The 15,835-nt window shown below is 42.4% G+C and overlaps 1 protein-coding gene across 1 annotated transcript in view; it reads right to left on the reverse strand.

Annotated features, from left to right (window-relative positions):
* The window catches only part of LOC127617762 (CUB and sushi domain-containing protein 1-like), a 496,749-nt gene that overhangs the window by 135,370 nt on the left and 345,544 nt on the right, over nucleotides 1-15,835 (reverse strand). The window contains exons 32-35 of the mRNA XM_052089839.1: nucleotides 12,701-12,814; nucleotides 10,996-11,091; nucleotides 3,129-3,332; nucleotides 1,905-2,029 (exon numbers count right to left, since the gene is read on the reverse strand). Of these exons, the coding sequence (XP_051945799.1) occupies nucleotides 1,905-2,029; nucleotides 3,129-3,332; nucleotides 10,996-11,091; nucleotides 12,701-12,814 (539 nt within the window). The remainder of the gene's footprint in view (nucleotides 1-1,904; nucleotides 2,030-3,128; nucleotides 3,333-10,995; nucleotides 11,092-12,700; nucleotides 12,815-15,835) is intronic.

The following is a 15,835-nucleotide window of genomic DNA, read 5'->3' on the forward strand; positions in this document are numbered from 1 at the left end:
ATTTATATTGATAAGCCGGTTCTCCAATACACCATTGCATGGTCCTCGAGCACTCATCCACCCTCTCAGGTGGACGACAGCTGCTTCTCCCCGGGCAGACCGGAGTCAGACTCATGACCCCCGGCGGTCAGAACGCCCCTCCGCGTTCTCGGCGTCTCGTGGGGACACTCCTCCGCCCCTGGCAGCGGCCCTACCGCTCCAGGCGGTCGGGGAAAACTTCTCTCCTCCCCTCGCAGACGGCAGTCTTGCTCTGACCCCTCTGCGTTTCTGGGGATGGCAGGGCTCTCCTCCGCCCCTGGCAGCAGCTCCATCGCTCCAGGCGGTCGGGGAGTCCGGTCCCCACTCGCCTCGCAGACGGCGGCCGTTCACCGCATCCGGGCAGTTGGTCTACTCCCTTCCCCGGTGGATAGCAGCGGCGCTCCCCTGGGTAGACGGCAGTGTTGAGGACTCCGCGACAGGCATCCCTCCTCCTTCCCGGGCTTCGGCACCAGTGTAAAGGGGGGGTTAAGATGGGCAAGGAGGAGGTGAGAACCGGCTTGTCAATATAAATTATATTTAATTTAACTAAAAAACCAAAACACACATACATAAACACACACATGATGGACATGCCCGTAATTCTCTCTCTCCCGAACCATCGTCACCGGCCGCCTTTATCCGTCACGCGCCTCATCAGGCCAATTGGGGACCGGGCACACAATATTCCGCCCCGGCCCCGCCCCGCCCCCCTCCGCTCCACATACTGTTTACTTGTCTTAATAAAAAATACTTTTAAAAACATGGAGCCGTGTTAACATAAGAAATATTTTAATGCTAAAATTCATTGTTTTCATTTAATTTGTTCATGTTTATATTAATATTATAAACATTTTAAATAAAGCAATGTGTTCAATAGCATATTCGGTTTTGCTTTGGTTTTGAAATTTGTATCAAGAGTTGTGACATTTCACTTGTATTGGTATTGACTACTTCAATTTTGTCGTTGTGGGAACCCCCCGTCTGATATATACAGTGGACCTAAAATGTATTTGGACACTTAAGACACACAAATGTATAAATGTCATTGCATTACATACTAAATACATTTATTTTATGCCACTTCATTTGATATTGTGTTTCTAATAAAATTATATTCATGCATTTTTAAGTGTGACTTTATTGTCCAAATATGTTATAGCCACTGCATAACAAAAATACATGCAATGTCACATATAAAATTACTCTGATTCAGGCTAGCCTGAAATTTGTGCTGTGCATTTGGCGCCGCAGCTGGATCCTTTACATAAAACACACACTAACTTTAACTCTTTCCCCGCCAGCGTTTTAAAAAAAAAGTTGCCAGCCACCGCCAGGGTTTTTGACGATTTTCGCCAAACTTTAATGGCCCGCAGAATATTTTCTTCCATGAATATATGAAGATGCTATATATCAAAATAGAGATCTGGGACTCTGCTTTTAGGCAAAAAAAACGATTTTATTTTATCTTCATTTGTTCTTTTTTTATTGCGACTTGAACAGAGGTAGGTTTTGTCAAAAAAACAACATGAAAAGGCATGTTTATGTCTGATATTTTGAGCTTCTCAATACTCCACTTCTTCATGTTTGAGACGATCGCAGTCTGTTTCTTTGATCAAAGAGTTGCGTACTCTTTCAAAACATGCGCAGGGGTCTTCCTTACCGTATAACACCTAAAACACGGAAACCCGGAAAATTCCGTGTTTGGCGGGGAAGCGTTTTTTCATAAAACACGGAAAATTCCGTGTTTGGCGGGGAAAGGGTTAAGTTGAGCAATTTTGCTCCCTTGCTGCGAGTGACTTGTGGATGAAACCTTTTCCAGCATGCTGTTTCTGCAGGTGTATCTTAACTGCATTTGATGAGTTCACACGTGGCTCTTTTGTACTTGCCTGGATACCAGCTCCCTCTGTAACACTGATCTTCCAAACACAGTTCAGGCTGTTCCCATACGGCTCGGGGAACCCGGGGGAGAGGATGGTTCCTCGCCGTTCTGTCAGATTCCCACTGCAAGGAACTGTGGGGTGAAACACAGGCAGAATGTAGCTCACGCTGAGCACAGAAGAGTACAAATGCCTGAACTGAGTCCTTTGAGAAAGGCAGCACACTTCTTTGACAAAGGATATACTGTATTTACACCTGAGGTAACGTGAACCAAATCCATTACCACCTGGCTAACACATATATTCCCCTTCATGGCAAGTGTCTTTCTGGGATAACTTAATGTTTTGATCTCAGTTAAGAAATAATGATACATAATTGTTCACGTAAAGCCTTATTGTTTAGCCATAGAAGCTGACCATATTCTTTTTGAAGCAGTTGTTCTTTGCAGGACTGTAGGGGAAAACAATGCTTAATGCAAATAACAAAATGAATTATGTTAAAATCTAGTTTTTGAGTTGTTATTCCTTTGAGAGTTGGGGAAGTGAGATTTTGAAAACGAACTGAAATGAGAAATAAGAATGTGTCTTGGGAGTGATGGAATCGTGACAGCACTTTAGAATACAACAACAGCTAAATGCTCAGTATTAAAGCCTGGAGGTTATGGCTTTGTACTCCAGGCTGGGGCCCAGAGGCCCTTGGATTCAGCAGTCGACCCCTGGAGAACGGCTGTATAGACAGAAATATTAACTAGAGATTTGACATTTTAAATCATTATAAAGGGCACTGCCATTTCACCCTCCAGCAATATTTCTGAACCCCTACAAATGATATCCAGTGTTGAGGAAGCTACTCTGCTTGTTAAGCAACAAAATGTTCATAATTTAAATAACTATATGATATAGAAACTAAATATGACATTCTAGGTCTATCAGAAGTTTATCTGAGAATAATTAGTAACTAAGTTAGTAGCGTCACTATTTTAGTTTTTCTCAAAGTTAACGCAACCCTGGGAAACACTCACATTTTCATTCCCCAGTATGCCTTGTGAAAAGACAGCTCTGTAAATCAACATTTGAATGATGGCACCTGTTTGCAAGCAAATAAAGGTGAAATGGAATTTGTACTGGCTGCTGTATTGCTCTATTTCCAGCACTCAGCCGCGCTGAATTGTTTTGTCTTGAATAAAACATGAACAGTGAGCATTTTGCTAGGATAAATCCAGGTTAGCTTACCTATACAATTCGGGATGGTGTCATTCCACTGTGCCAGTGTGTTGGGGACCACGTGGCACTTGATAGCTTTGGATCCCTGGAGGAGGTATCCGGGGTTGCACTCGAAACGAACAATGGAGCCAGCTGAGAATTCTGACCCGATCCGCCTGCCGTATCTGGGCTCTGGGATGGAGCTACACTGGGTATCACTGGTGCGTGGAACAGCTAGTGGAGAGGAAACAGATTTTTAATCGAAATGGGGCAGATGTGCCATATGGCAGCTCAAAAATACACACAATTGTAGATTAGCTGTCTACAGCACAGGCAGCTGCCTTCTAATGTAGCATTCTAACTAGAATTGCACCTTACAAGTGACCAATATGGAACAATACTTTGTGTTGTGCAAATAATGGTCCTCACATGAAGCACATGGGTGACTCGACTCAACTGATTTCAATAGAGTTCTGCATTAGCATGTTGCTAAGCTAACAACTGATACTCTAAGAAGCCTAAAAACACAGAATACACACACATATTAAGAAAAAATATTAATTTGAACTTTTTTCATTTATAATTTTCAGTATTGAATGAATTGCATGTATTATAATGAATAGGCTATTTATTTAGCTTTGTCAGCCATCTTGGATGTTTTCAATCAGATAACCACAATGCATATATCCTTCTCTGTGAAGTTGAATGAGTTGCTGCCTTAGAATTTGGCAAAAAAAATCTTAAAACAGTGGTTCGCAAATTGGGGAATAACATCCCAAAAATGGCATAATAGATGTTGGGGGGTGGAATGCAATATGCAGTACAAAATGCTAATAAAAAAAAGGACATATGGGTATAAAAGGAGACCACTCATTCAGATATTTCCTTCGGAGCCGATCAGTGTAGAGCTTCCCACTGCCGTTCCATTCACCTCTAAAATGTACATGCTGTTGGATATATGGCACATCTACAGCAGGTTCTCTCTTGTGGAACCCTTCATCCCACCCTGAGCATTCATGGCTGGACGTCGCGCACAGCCCCGCTCTGCCCCAGTTCTTTTCTTCCCGGAGATGCATGAAGCTCAAGAAGTCATGGTGGGCACCTTTTACTGCCTAGACCAGACTCTCGAGTTCTTCCGCTCTCACAACCCTCAGCAGTGGGGTGGCCAAGGGGTACACAGAGGTTCCTCAGGTGGAGCAGGTGATTGCAGTGCACCTGTGCCTGCAAAACACTGCAACCTGGTGGAATTGTCCTGACCCAGGATTTATGCAGGAGCCGCGCTCGGCGACCGACTTCGCCCTGTGGGCGATGAAAGTTATAGCTTGGGCTCTCGGGTAGTTGATGTCCACTATGGTTGTCCAGGAGCACCACCTGTAGAGATGGCCGACACCACTTTCTTGACGCCCCCATCTCTCAAGGTGGCCTGTTCGGCGACACTGCCGAGAACTCTGCCCAGCAGTTCTCGGCAGTCAAGAAGCAGACAGAGGCACATCCTGTCCCGGCGTGATTCCTCTGCAGCCTACAGTCGAGATCCAGTACCTTATCTGCTCATCACTGAGGGAGTCCACCAGCAGCAGCGGCAGCAGCGACACCAGCTCCGCCTCAGCGTAGAGCCTCTTGGAAGAAGTTGACACCCTCCATCCCTTTGCAGCATAAGCGCTGCGGGTGCAAGTCCTCTGCCTCCGCACACCCAGCGGTGACACACGATCAGGCATATGTGATGCGCTACGAGGACACCCAGCCTCCTCTCCCGTCGCAGAGCAGTCCTATGGTGGGTACATGGAGTGAGGTAAATGTTCTAACGTTCTCTCAGCACAGCCAAAACTTCGGGAAGTGAGGTGCCCTTGGTTCCTCTTGTACGGTGTCTGTAGGCGCTGCTAGCCCTCTCCAACCTGTCGCACTGGCACAAGGACGATCCGACTCGGCTATGTGATTCAGTTCGCCAGGTGTTCGCCCTGACTCAGTGGCACCCGCTTTGCCTCACTAGCAGGCAAGGATGCCACTGTTCTGCATGTGGAAATTGCAGTCCTTCTAGGGAACACAACACTGAACTACCCGCTTAAATGGCCGGGAATCTGTCTTGGCTCCTCAGAACAAACCTGAATGAGTGGTTGCAAGCCGTCTCCCTTTATACCCGTATGTCCGGGGGGGTGGCATGCAAATTCCACTCGCCAATTCTAATTGGCCTTTTCTCAAATATCAGAGGTGTTTGGGGCTCCCAAGTTTGACCTCTAGTGTAACTACAATGACACAACATCTTGTTGTTCCACAATAATAACCAAGGCATTTATGTTTATGCTGCGCTAGGCAATACAGCAGTCCTACTGACACATAGATGTGTGGATGCAGCATCATGTAAAAGCAATCTCTTTTTTCTACTAATAATCAACACTACTGTATTAATGCACTATTTGCAGTCAGTTATTATTAATTTATTCCGTGAGCAGAAGTGTACAATAAAATGGGGGTTACCAAGATAAAATAATTAGTATTAGATAATATGTTATCTCTAAAATGGCGAACCCCATGAGGCAGCAAAGCTTGATGTAAAACTGCAATTAATTTATTGAGGGGTACAACATTTTTAATGCCAAAAACAAAAATGCTCTGTTGGGTCACCACCTGATGTCCATATATGGGTCATGAACAAGGCTGGGTGATATAACAACAACAACAATTTACATTTATATAGCGCTTTTCTATGCACTCAAAGCGCTTTACATAGTATAGGGGGAATCTCCTCAACCACCACCAGTGTGCAGCATCCACCTGGATGATGCGACGGCAGCCATAGTGCGCCAGAACGCCCACCACACACCAGCTATTGGTGGAGAGGAGATAATGTTATGTTTAATATATTTGCATTGGGAATATATATATATATATTTAACACACATCATCCTTTCTTATTCATGAAGCAAAACCAGTTGAGAACAACTGTCTTAGAAAGCATAAACATGCTGCCTACCTTTTTGAACAGCCTTTGCTTTGGGAGCTCATCTAATGCTTTAAAATAGTGCCTACGTTGGCACCAATAGGTTTAGAAACAAAGCCGATGCTCCATATTTATAAACCTATTGTTTGCCTACAGGTGCAGCAGTGTAGATTGTGACAATTTAAGCCATCTTTTTATGGAGAATTCACATATGTATTTATATCACACGTATTGCATGCACATTTCCATGATCCTAGAACTTTGTTGGTTTTGCAGTTTTGGCTTGTGAACATTGTGGCAACTTGTTGTGCTTTAACTATCATATGACGGCTGTGGATGTATAGGATGGCGGTGGATGTATAGAACAAGGCTGGTGGGACAATCCACCACCACCTGTATGCCTCCATTAGACAAATTAATTGTCCTAACCATTAAAGAGCATTTTTCACACCTACCGCTTTCTCTGCACCCAAAAATGTGCACTATGAAACGGTAAAGAGAGACATAAAGAGACATACTGTAGCAAGCCTGCCATGATCTTCGCTGGGTGTGTGAACATGCTGAAATGTGCCAATGCAAAATTCGTATTGTATCTTTTTATAAGGCCGCTGATAAAGGAAGTTTAAAATGCATAATTCATTCACTAACTTTATTACATCTTTTAAACCAAAAAAGTCAGGGACGAGTCATTTAAATGAACAGTTTGCCTAAAAATTAAAATGCTCTCATTATTTACTCTCATGTCATTCCAACCCTGTATGCTGTATATTTTCAGAGCAAGTAAGTAGAAACTAGGCAGCTTGTTTCTATGCAACAACAGTCTGTCATGCACCAAAGCACATAACACATCAAAGTAAAATAAAAGTAGTCCACACAACTCATGCACTATACACTAAACTATATACAAGTCTTTTGAAAACACACAATAGGTTTAAAGAAGTAGCATTAGCGATTCACTGATAATCTTCCCCTCCATCAAAGCTAATGCTGTATCTACTATAGCTTGCATTTCCATTTAGAATTCAAGAATGCTGGAGAACCAATTTTGTTTTGCTGTAAATAATGTTGCTAGATCATTTTACTAGATTATCAGTGAAAACATTACCTTGAATTTGGGTATGTTTGACAGTCAAAGTTAACATTTGGCTTCAGAAGACTTGAAATGTATAGCATACAAATAGTATCTTCTGGTGCTTTAAAAAAAAAAAAAATTCTCATTTGGAGCTTTTTAAAGATTCATGAAAAATGACCACTTTTTTGTGCCAAAGAAATAACAGCATGCTGATTTGGAATTAAATTTGGTTGAGTGACTAATTAAAGAATTTAAATTTTTATATGAACTATTCCTTTAAATGGCACAGAAATCGAAATAAGGTAGTGCTGCTGTGAAGCCTGTTCTCAGCGCCTGTGCTAAAAAAAAAATAAAAAAATAATTCTCGAAGTATAAAATCTCATGGGGAGGCAACTCTCAGAAAACCCATGAGAACAGCTTAGAAATCATTCACCCATTCGGCTTTACTTAGAGCTATATGCATTACAAATTACATCAAATTCGAGTCCCTTCCTCATTTTACTCTATTGTGTATTGGTTATGACAATGTGATTGCGGCTGTTAAGTTCTCAGTGTGAAATATAAAGGCTATTTCCCACAGTAAGCGGGCTCAGGCATACTGATCAGCACACCGGCCTCTACACTTCACAGTCATGATTTTACTGTGAATCCAATAGGAATGTTTCTTCAACTATCCCAGAGTTTGACTATAGATTTCATATAAGATTTCAAACTTTATTTTTATTTTTGTAATTATTTCTGTAATATGATGGTCACATTAAAACTGGTAAACTTTCTACCAGGCCTTTATTATTTATTTTTGCTGCTTTTCAAATGCTGTTTTATGACTTTATTGTTTTACGCTTGTGACTTTCAATCTTAACATAGGAAAACCATTAATTAATTAATTAATTAACTGCAATCAAAAATAATGCAATATTTAATTCATTATTATCACTATTATTTTTACTATTAATGCAGCCGCAAGCAGCAATTTTTAGGGTCAAAGCAGTTTGGAAAAGTGAAGAAAATGATCAAAATTCCCATATTTCGAAGAACAGTCCTAAATGTTGCATATGTACAAAATCATCATTGAAATGTGTATTTACATAATTAATAAAATAATAAACCTGCTATAAATATGTGCACACTGTCTGCACACTTGTCTGTACTTATGCAATCTTTTACTTGTGTGTGAGAATTGGCAGCTCTAACTGGCCAAAAAATTAACCTATTTTTTCATATTATAACCCACATTTATAATATAAAAGTAAGGATTTAAGCACTCGAATCAGAAGTAATGTTATGCAGCTGATATTAGGCTATATTAATTTTACATAAATAATTGAAAATTAATTCAAATACAAGCTGTAAAATTTTAATATTGGTAATGGATGCACTAATTTTTCTCGGCATGGAGTTAGACTTGCCTCATGAGCGAGCATGCGCATTCGGTGCTGAACTGCCAGAGTGTGTTAACAAAATGGGCACAGCAGTTCGACTGAAACAATTTCAGAGGCTCCTGGGGCATATGTCATCCTCAGTGACGGTCGTGCCACTTGGTTTGATGCATAAGTTACCGCTTCAGCATTGGCCTCAGACTCGAGTCCCGAGATGGGCACGGCACCACATCACATACCGTGTGACCCTCACCCCTTCCTGCCGTCACTTATTCAGCCCTTGGACAGACATCTGTTTTCTACGGACAGGAGTCCCCCTACAGCAGGTGTTCAGATGTGTCGTAGTTACTACGGAGGCCTCCCAGTTGGTCTGGGGTGCCGTGTGCAACGGGCACGCAGCCGCTGGTTCCTGGATGGTGCCCCGGCTGGGTTGGCACATCAACTGCCTAGAGTTGCTGGCTGTATTTCTTGCCCTGCGCAGATTTCTGCCATTGATACGCGGCAAGCACGTGTTGATTCACTTAGTCAACACAGCGACACTAGCATATATAAATCGGCAGGATGCCGTTAGCTCTCGTTGCATGTTGCAACTCACCCGCCATCTCCTCCATTGAAGTCAGCAGTGGCTGAGGTCGCTGCACGCCACTCATATACCGGGAAACCTAAACACCACAGCGGACGCGCTGTCAGGTCAGGTAACGCTCAGCGGAGAGTGGAGACTCCACCTTCAGGTGGTCTAGCTGATTTGGGCTCGGTTCGGCAGAGCAAAGGTAGATCTGTTTTCCTCCTGAGATTCAACCCACTGCCCACTCCGGTACTCTCTGACAGAAGCCCCACATGGCACAGATGCGCTGGCACACCCTGGATGTCCTTCCTCCCTAGCCCTCTGGCTCCGAACTCAGTGGAGGAAGTTCGCACCCAGACCCACCGAATGCACCGAATTGCCTGTGCTGGAACAGATGCTCCACAGGTTCTGATTATTCCATTATCCCCTATGATGTATTTTCCGTGGTACGGTCCCCCTGTCAGCGGACCCGCGTTTCCCTTGGGCAAAGCTCCCTCTGCCCCCAGTCTCTGTGTTAGTAGAGCTCCTACCTGTCGAGGCAGGACCTACCACCGCACCACTTCCATGTTTGGCTGGTAAGCCCATGTGACATATTTGCAACATGTTAACCTCCCCTGATGGGCAGGATGTGGTCTCGACAGGGACTTTTCCCCCTGAAAGAATAGGATTGGAAAAGAACGCCTTCTCCGATGCGTGTTATAGCGTTAGATCTAACACTCTATGGAGAGAAAACAGAGAGAGAGAAAAGGCCACGGCTGGCGTGGCCTGCTCCCAGGCTAGTTACATCACTTCCCTCCCTCAGGGATGTGGGGAACTATATGACGTCTCTTGGGGCGTTGGGGAAGGTTACGTGCAGCCTGATGCACCTGCTATTTTCACACGCAACAGCTTGCTTGCACCTGCATCAGCAGTTCACGTAACACATTCAGTGTTGTGCCATTTTTAAATAGGGACCCCTAGTGTGACTACATCGACACAACGTCGAGTGAGTGACAGAAGGGGAACGTCTCGGTTACTGTCGTAACCTCCGTTCCCTGATGGAGGGAACGAGACATTGTGCCCCTCTTCCCACAAGGGTTGGGACCTTACTCTTGGCTACTCATCTCAAAACCTGTCTGAACAGACGTACGATTCCTTCCTTTTATACCCATATGTCCGTGGGAGGGGCATGCAAATTCTGTTTTGCATGCAAAAGCATGCAAAGATAAGAGGTAACCAAGGCTCTCAAGAGAGAGCCCTAGTGTCACTTCATCGACACAACGTCTCGTTCCCTCCATCAGGGAACAGAGGTTACGACAGTAACCGAGATGTTATAAGCTATTATTTTCACTTACACTAATGTTATGAGGTTTGTTATCGCTATCAAGTGATGCTATTCCATTTTTATGTGACTGATGATCGTTTGCCTCAATTCTGATTCACATTCTGCATAGTTCTCAATCAAATTACTGTGTAATTTAACCAAAAACATCAGATCGATATGCTTTACAATGTTACTCTTCATTCCAACCCATGTAAATAATATTATCCATTCTGTTTATGAGAATATATTGTCAAATACCGTGCCATTCACGGCAATCTCCCATTCATTCCAATGGGGAGTTCTGCAGAGATTGTCAGAGCATGCAATGGTAGCCAAAGGGGCGGAGCTTAGCAAAGGGTCAATTAGTCATAACAATACAAAGGAGTCTGCCATTTTATTCCAACGTTTAAAATGACATTTCCACCACGGTGAAAAGTGCTTTAAGGGAGTTTGTGTTTTTTCACAAGGCCTAAAGTTTCCACAGTTGAAGAAATTTCTATAAACACCAGAGCCGATGTATTTAACAGAGACACACCAAAGGTTAACTGAGAAAGCATTTAAAGTTTCGGATTTGAAGATTAAAAACAAAGTCTTGGCTCTGAACGGTGACCTGTCATTGATTGAAAGTTGAGTATGCGCTTACCTTGGTAAACAAAATGGAAACCTTTGGCAGACGGGCCACTTTTTGCGCTGAACCTCAGCATGATTTGGTTGGAGGTGGCCAAGGGCAAGGTTTCCCCTGCAATAAGACAAAAACGTTAAAGTCTTGCAGTTTCTCGTGAGTTGTTTGTGAAAGCAAATGTGCTGTATCTAACTGTAGTCTTAAGGTAGTGAACATGACGAATGGCTTAATAACTCAATCAGCCTCCAGGGCAGGGAAGGAGAGGAAGTCAGCAACAATGGGGCTAAATCTGATTGATACTGCATAAAATACTGTAGCTGCCTTTGGAATGTTTGTAGATGCAGACGATATATAAAATAATCCGCAACCAAACATCTGACTTGCCCTTGAGCAAACCTTTCAGCATAAGTTCCAAAAAGGCAGCTTTCACATTGGAAAAAGTGAAAAGTGGACGAGCAGTGATCTGAGGAAGCTCATGTTTCGTATATTTAGTATGGGACGCTTCTCTGAGTTTGTAGCTTTCCAAATAGTGGTGGGGATTTTTAATCATCTTTCAATTTGATTCATGTTCAATTACTATTTCTGGAGATTACATATTCACACCAGTAGGTGGCAACAAATGGAAAATGGCCTTTTATGTTATGAGTGAGTCATTGACTCAATGTATTATAAAGATCACAACCAAAACAATGTGAGGAAATGAGAAAGATTTGTTCAAAAACACTGAAACACCACACAACACATCAAAGTATTGAGGGCAGTGCAGGGAGAGGAGTTGTGCTTGATGCTTTGGCTTCTGTTGGAACTTCTTTACTTTTTTGAAGTCATTCAGTATTTGAAATACAAAACAATGGTGCTGACACAGATGGCAACTAAAACACTGGAGTTTAGCTTGTAGCCTTAAGCACTCTAAGAATGAATTGAGGGGCCTGTCAGGATTTCTGCCCCACCGCTCACAAAACTGAGATAGAAATTATATGAATTTACAGCACTTATCATGGGAATATAGTGTTGCACAGCAGACCATAAAGATATACAATATAAAAATGCCTTACAAACAGTTTGTGTTCAATGACCGCCATCAATCATGCAAAGACTGTGGAATTAGCTGTGATTTTCTTTTTCAGGGCTCTTTATTACCTTTCACCAGATAATACTGACAATAATTCAAAGGTACGCAGCAAGGATAACATTTTCTGTTTTATAAGGAAACGAGAAGCTGGAACCAATGGGTGAAAACTACATAGTGGGCCACACATAACTCTGTGTGGAACTCTGAAGTTTGTTAGGTTTGAAACTATAGTTATAAAACAACAGATACTGTTCAAAATGAAGACAACAACAGGTATATGGATACATTTGGCTTGTCAAACGTTAGTGGAACATCTTCATTGTACAGTATACATTTAGTCTAAAAAAATACTGAACGCAAAAGGTATCTTTAAAGTTTGCCCAAGGTTGACTGGGCGCTTGCTGACTGTTCGTGAGTACTGCAGAAAAGGGAAACCATAAAAGACAAATACAAAACTATTAGCAAACATTTCCCTCTCAGACTGGAGCCATTAAACCTTACTTGAGGCCTCGTTCGCAGCTCAATTGTCTACACTTCATTGTCTCTTACACTGATTTAAAAAAACCATTGCCTATTTGTTTTGCTAAAGGGTTCTGTTCTTTCGATGCAAACTCAAAGCAGGAAAACGAGGGGAAATGTAAAGCTATTACTTACCGGAATGAGAGCCAGCCAAGGAGCTTAGCAGCCTGGAATTCTGATTGGGGCCATCAAACAGCTCAACGGAGTCGTTCATGGCTGTCTGGAAATAGGCAAATTGCCCAAACACCACTGAGGAGACAAAATGAGATGCATTGACCAAACAAATCCCAATGAGTTTAAAGAATAAAGGACACATACATTTCCCATAGAGATGCTTGCTTCAGGTTAATGGGTTAATAAGTGCTAATAGCATGCGTTCTACATGCGAGTCACCTATGTACTGTATTACCTTGCCACATTGGCCCATAGATAAAGTGACATATTGGATTACATTCATTATAAGAGAAGATTGTACTTAGAGAAATCATGGCGTAATATTGTGACAACTGGGGATACTGTAAAACCCCTATAGCTAAACGTCATTTACAGTACTGTGACAGCACTATTTAAATAACATTAGACATTGAACATACTGTAGTTTGTGTCACAGTTGTGCAGCAGTTACAATCAGAGCTGATAATGCGGAGTGTCTTTTGTAGGGTTGGAAATTGTGCGTCTCAAAGTGAACTTACATATTTTCAGGTATGCATGTACCAGAACCCACGTCTTGGAGTGAACACAATTCATTTTTGATTTCCATGGGAACACAACCTACATCTCGGAGTGAATACGATTACTTTCTGATATTCATGGGACTGGATATTTGTCTTTATATTATAGTTATACCCTTCATATTAGGGTATAGCTATACCACCCCTAAGGGGCAAGGGGTGGCATCAAGATGACTATGAGGCATTAACACCCATTTATATTTATTTATTTATTATGGATTAAAACGTCAAGCCTCACTACAACAAGTACTAGTTCATTTATCAAATTGCAAATGTCCATGAATTTGTGATACAATTACATTTCCACAGGTAACCATTTTGCTACTGATTTGCAAACATTAAAAATAATGCATTTTGTTAATGGAATTACATATTTTAACATATTTTTTATTTTTAAATAAATAAAAAAAACATCTATCTCCAGAGCACCAATACATTGCCTATCAAACACATCAACACATTCTAAATGTTCCTTAGCTTGAAATATAGAACTGGCAATCTAAAGTCAATGAATAGATCACACTTTGTAGGTGTCATTCGGGTAGCTACTGGGAAAGGCAGAATCACAGGGCGAAAGACAAGCAAACTGCAGCGCTTAATAATGACAGGTTATGTAAAGAGGGTTGTAAGAGACTCATTTTAAATTGAAGGCCAGATTGGACTAAATGTCACCTTATGCAAGCCAAATTGTTTTATTTTGTTAAGTGTACACATGGATGGAGAGTGCATGCACATAACATGTTATTCTAGAACTAATAACGTCCTGTAGACCTATCACCTTTGTAACAGCTGCAATGAGCCATAAGTGAACACTAACACAAATTTAGGCCTGAATAGAAAATCAATTGTACAGGAAATATTACTTTAAGGGGGCAGTGTGCAGTGGCAAAATGTATGAATATTAAATATATTATGCACAGTAAAGATTATTTCAGTTGTATGTTTTCAATTGCATAGTAGGGATGGGACGCTATATCGAATTTCAATCTATTGTGAACCAAAAAATGTATAAAATAAAATAAACTGTACCAAGGTATCGAAATTTGAAACATTGTTTTATGTCCACGTGATCATAAATGAAATGTCCCATCAAACATTATGATTTCTCAATCGCTTGATTTTACACCTACTGCGCTTCAAGGTCATTGAAGTGCTTAATGTGCTTGAATTTAGCTTTTAGAAATTTAAGTGCTGAGATACATGAGAAATCACCTTGTTTTGTTGAAAAGTGCTTGAGATTAAAATGGACCAGTTTGTCCATGTAATATGTGTCCAAAGATGAAATCCCACACTCCAGTTTCATTATATATTAATAATGTGTCTTTTAATATCCTTTCTTTGCAGTAAGTTAAAAAAGTAAGAATAAAATGTTAATTTTAATCACAAATAGCTTGGCTGCTCTAAAAAAACAAGACTTCTCTCTTGTTTATGAATGAACAGAAACACCTGTGTTAGTCTAAGAGTTCAAGTTAAACTCTTAAAGTGACAGTACCATTTTAGCACTTGCTATACAAATGAATGTAAAAATAATGTTATTACTTGCTATTACTGTAAACATTATTTGTAACACTGACAGCTCATATCGTTTGGTTACGTATGTAACCTCCGTTCCCCGAGGGAGGGAACGACACGTTGTGTCGGAGAAGCGACACTAGGGGTCTCTCTTGAGCGCCGATATTCACCTCTGACCTATTGAAAAGGGCCAATGAGAGTTGGCAGTCAGTATTTGCATACCCGCCCCGCATACGGGTATTTAAGCGGGGCAAATACGGAAGTTTAGTCAGGATTTTTCTGAGGAGCCGGAAATGGTCCGGCCACAACAGTGGCTCGGTTCAGCGACATGGCGGAGGAACGTGTCGTTCCCTCCCTCGGGGAACGGAGGTTACATACGTAACCAAACGTTCCCCTTCTGTCGCTCTCTCCACGTTGTGTCGGAGAAGCGACACTAGGGGACCCATTCCAATCTTGCCATGTGCTGAACCGTGTACGTGAACTGCCGATACAGAGGCGGGCAGGGATTCATCCAGTGCCGTGCATCGTCTGTACCTGGCTGCACGTACCCTTCCCCAATGCCCCATACGAACCCTGAGAGGGGAACAAGGTGATGTTTGCCAACATGGGAACGGGCCAGCCTGGCTGGGCCTCTTTTCTCTCTATGTTTCTCGCATAGAGCAATCACGGCCGGGGCCCTTACACGCATATAGGGAAGGGGTCTTACCCAGACCCTCGCGGAGACCACACCTGCCCTTTTTCTTGGGGAGGAAAAGTGGTAGACCGTCACACGGCCGTCTTAGGGCTCGTGTGGAAAGTATGGTGCGGTGGTAGATCCAGCCTTGAAAGGGGAGTTGCTACAGCACGGCGACCGGGCAGCTGTAACTGCCTAAGGGAGACACGGGGGTCTGCTCGTAAGGGGACAGAACCGTGGAAATACACACAGGGGGAGTCCTAGCAGGAGGCCTTACCTGTGGAGCACCTATACCAGTACAGGGTAGCCATCAGGGTACCCGCAGTGGCTTGGGTCGGCGAGTTCCTCCGCTGA

Source organism: Xyrauchen texanus, chromosome 24 (assembly GCF_025860055.1).
Source record: "Xyrauchen texanus isolate HMW12.3.18 chromosome 24, RBS_HiC_50CHRs, whole genome shotgun sequence".
In the NCBI taxonomy this organism is placed as follows: domain Eukaryota; kingdom Metazoa; phylum Chordata; class Actinopteri; order Cypriniformes; family Catostomidae; genus Xyrauchen; species Xyrauchen texanus.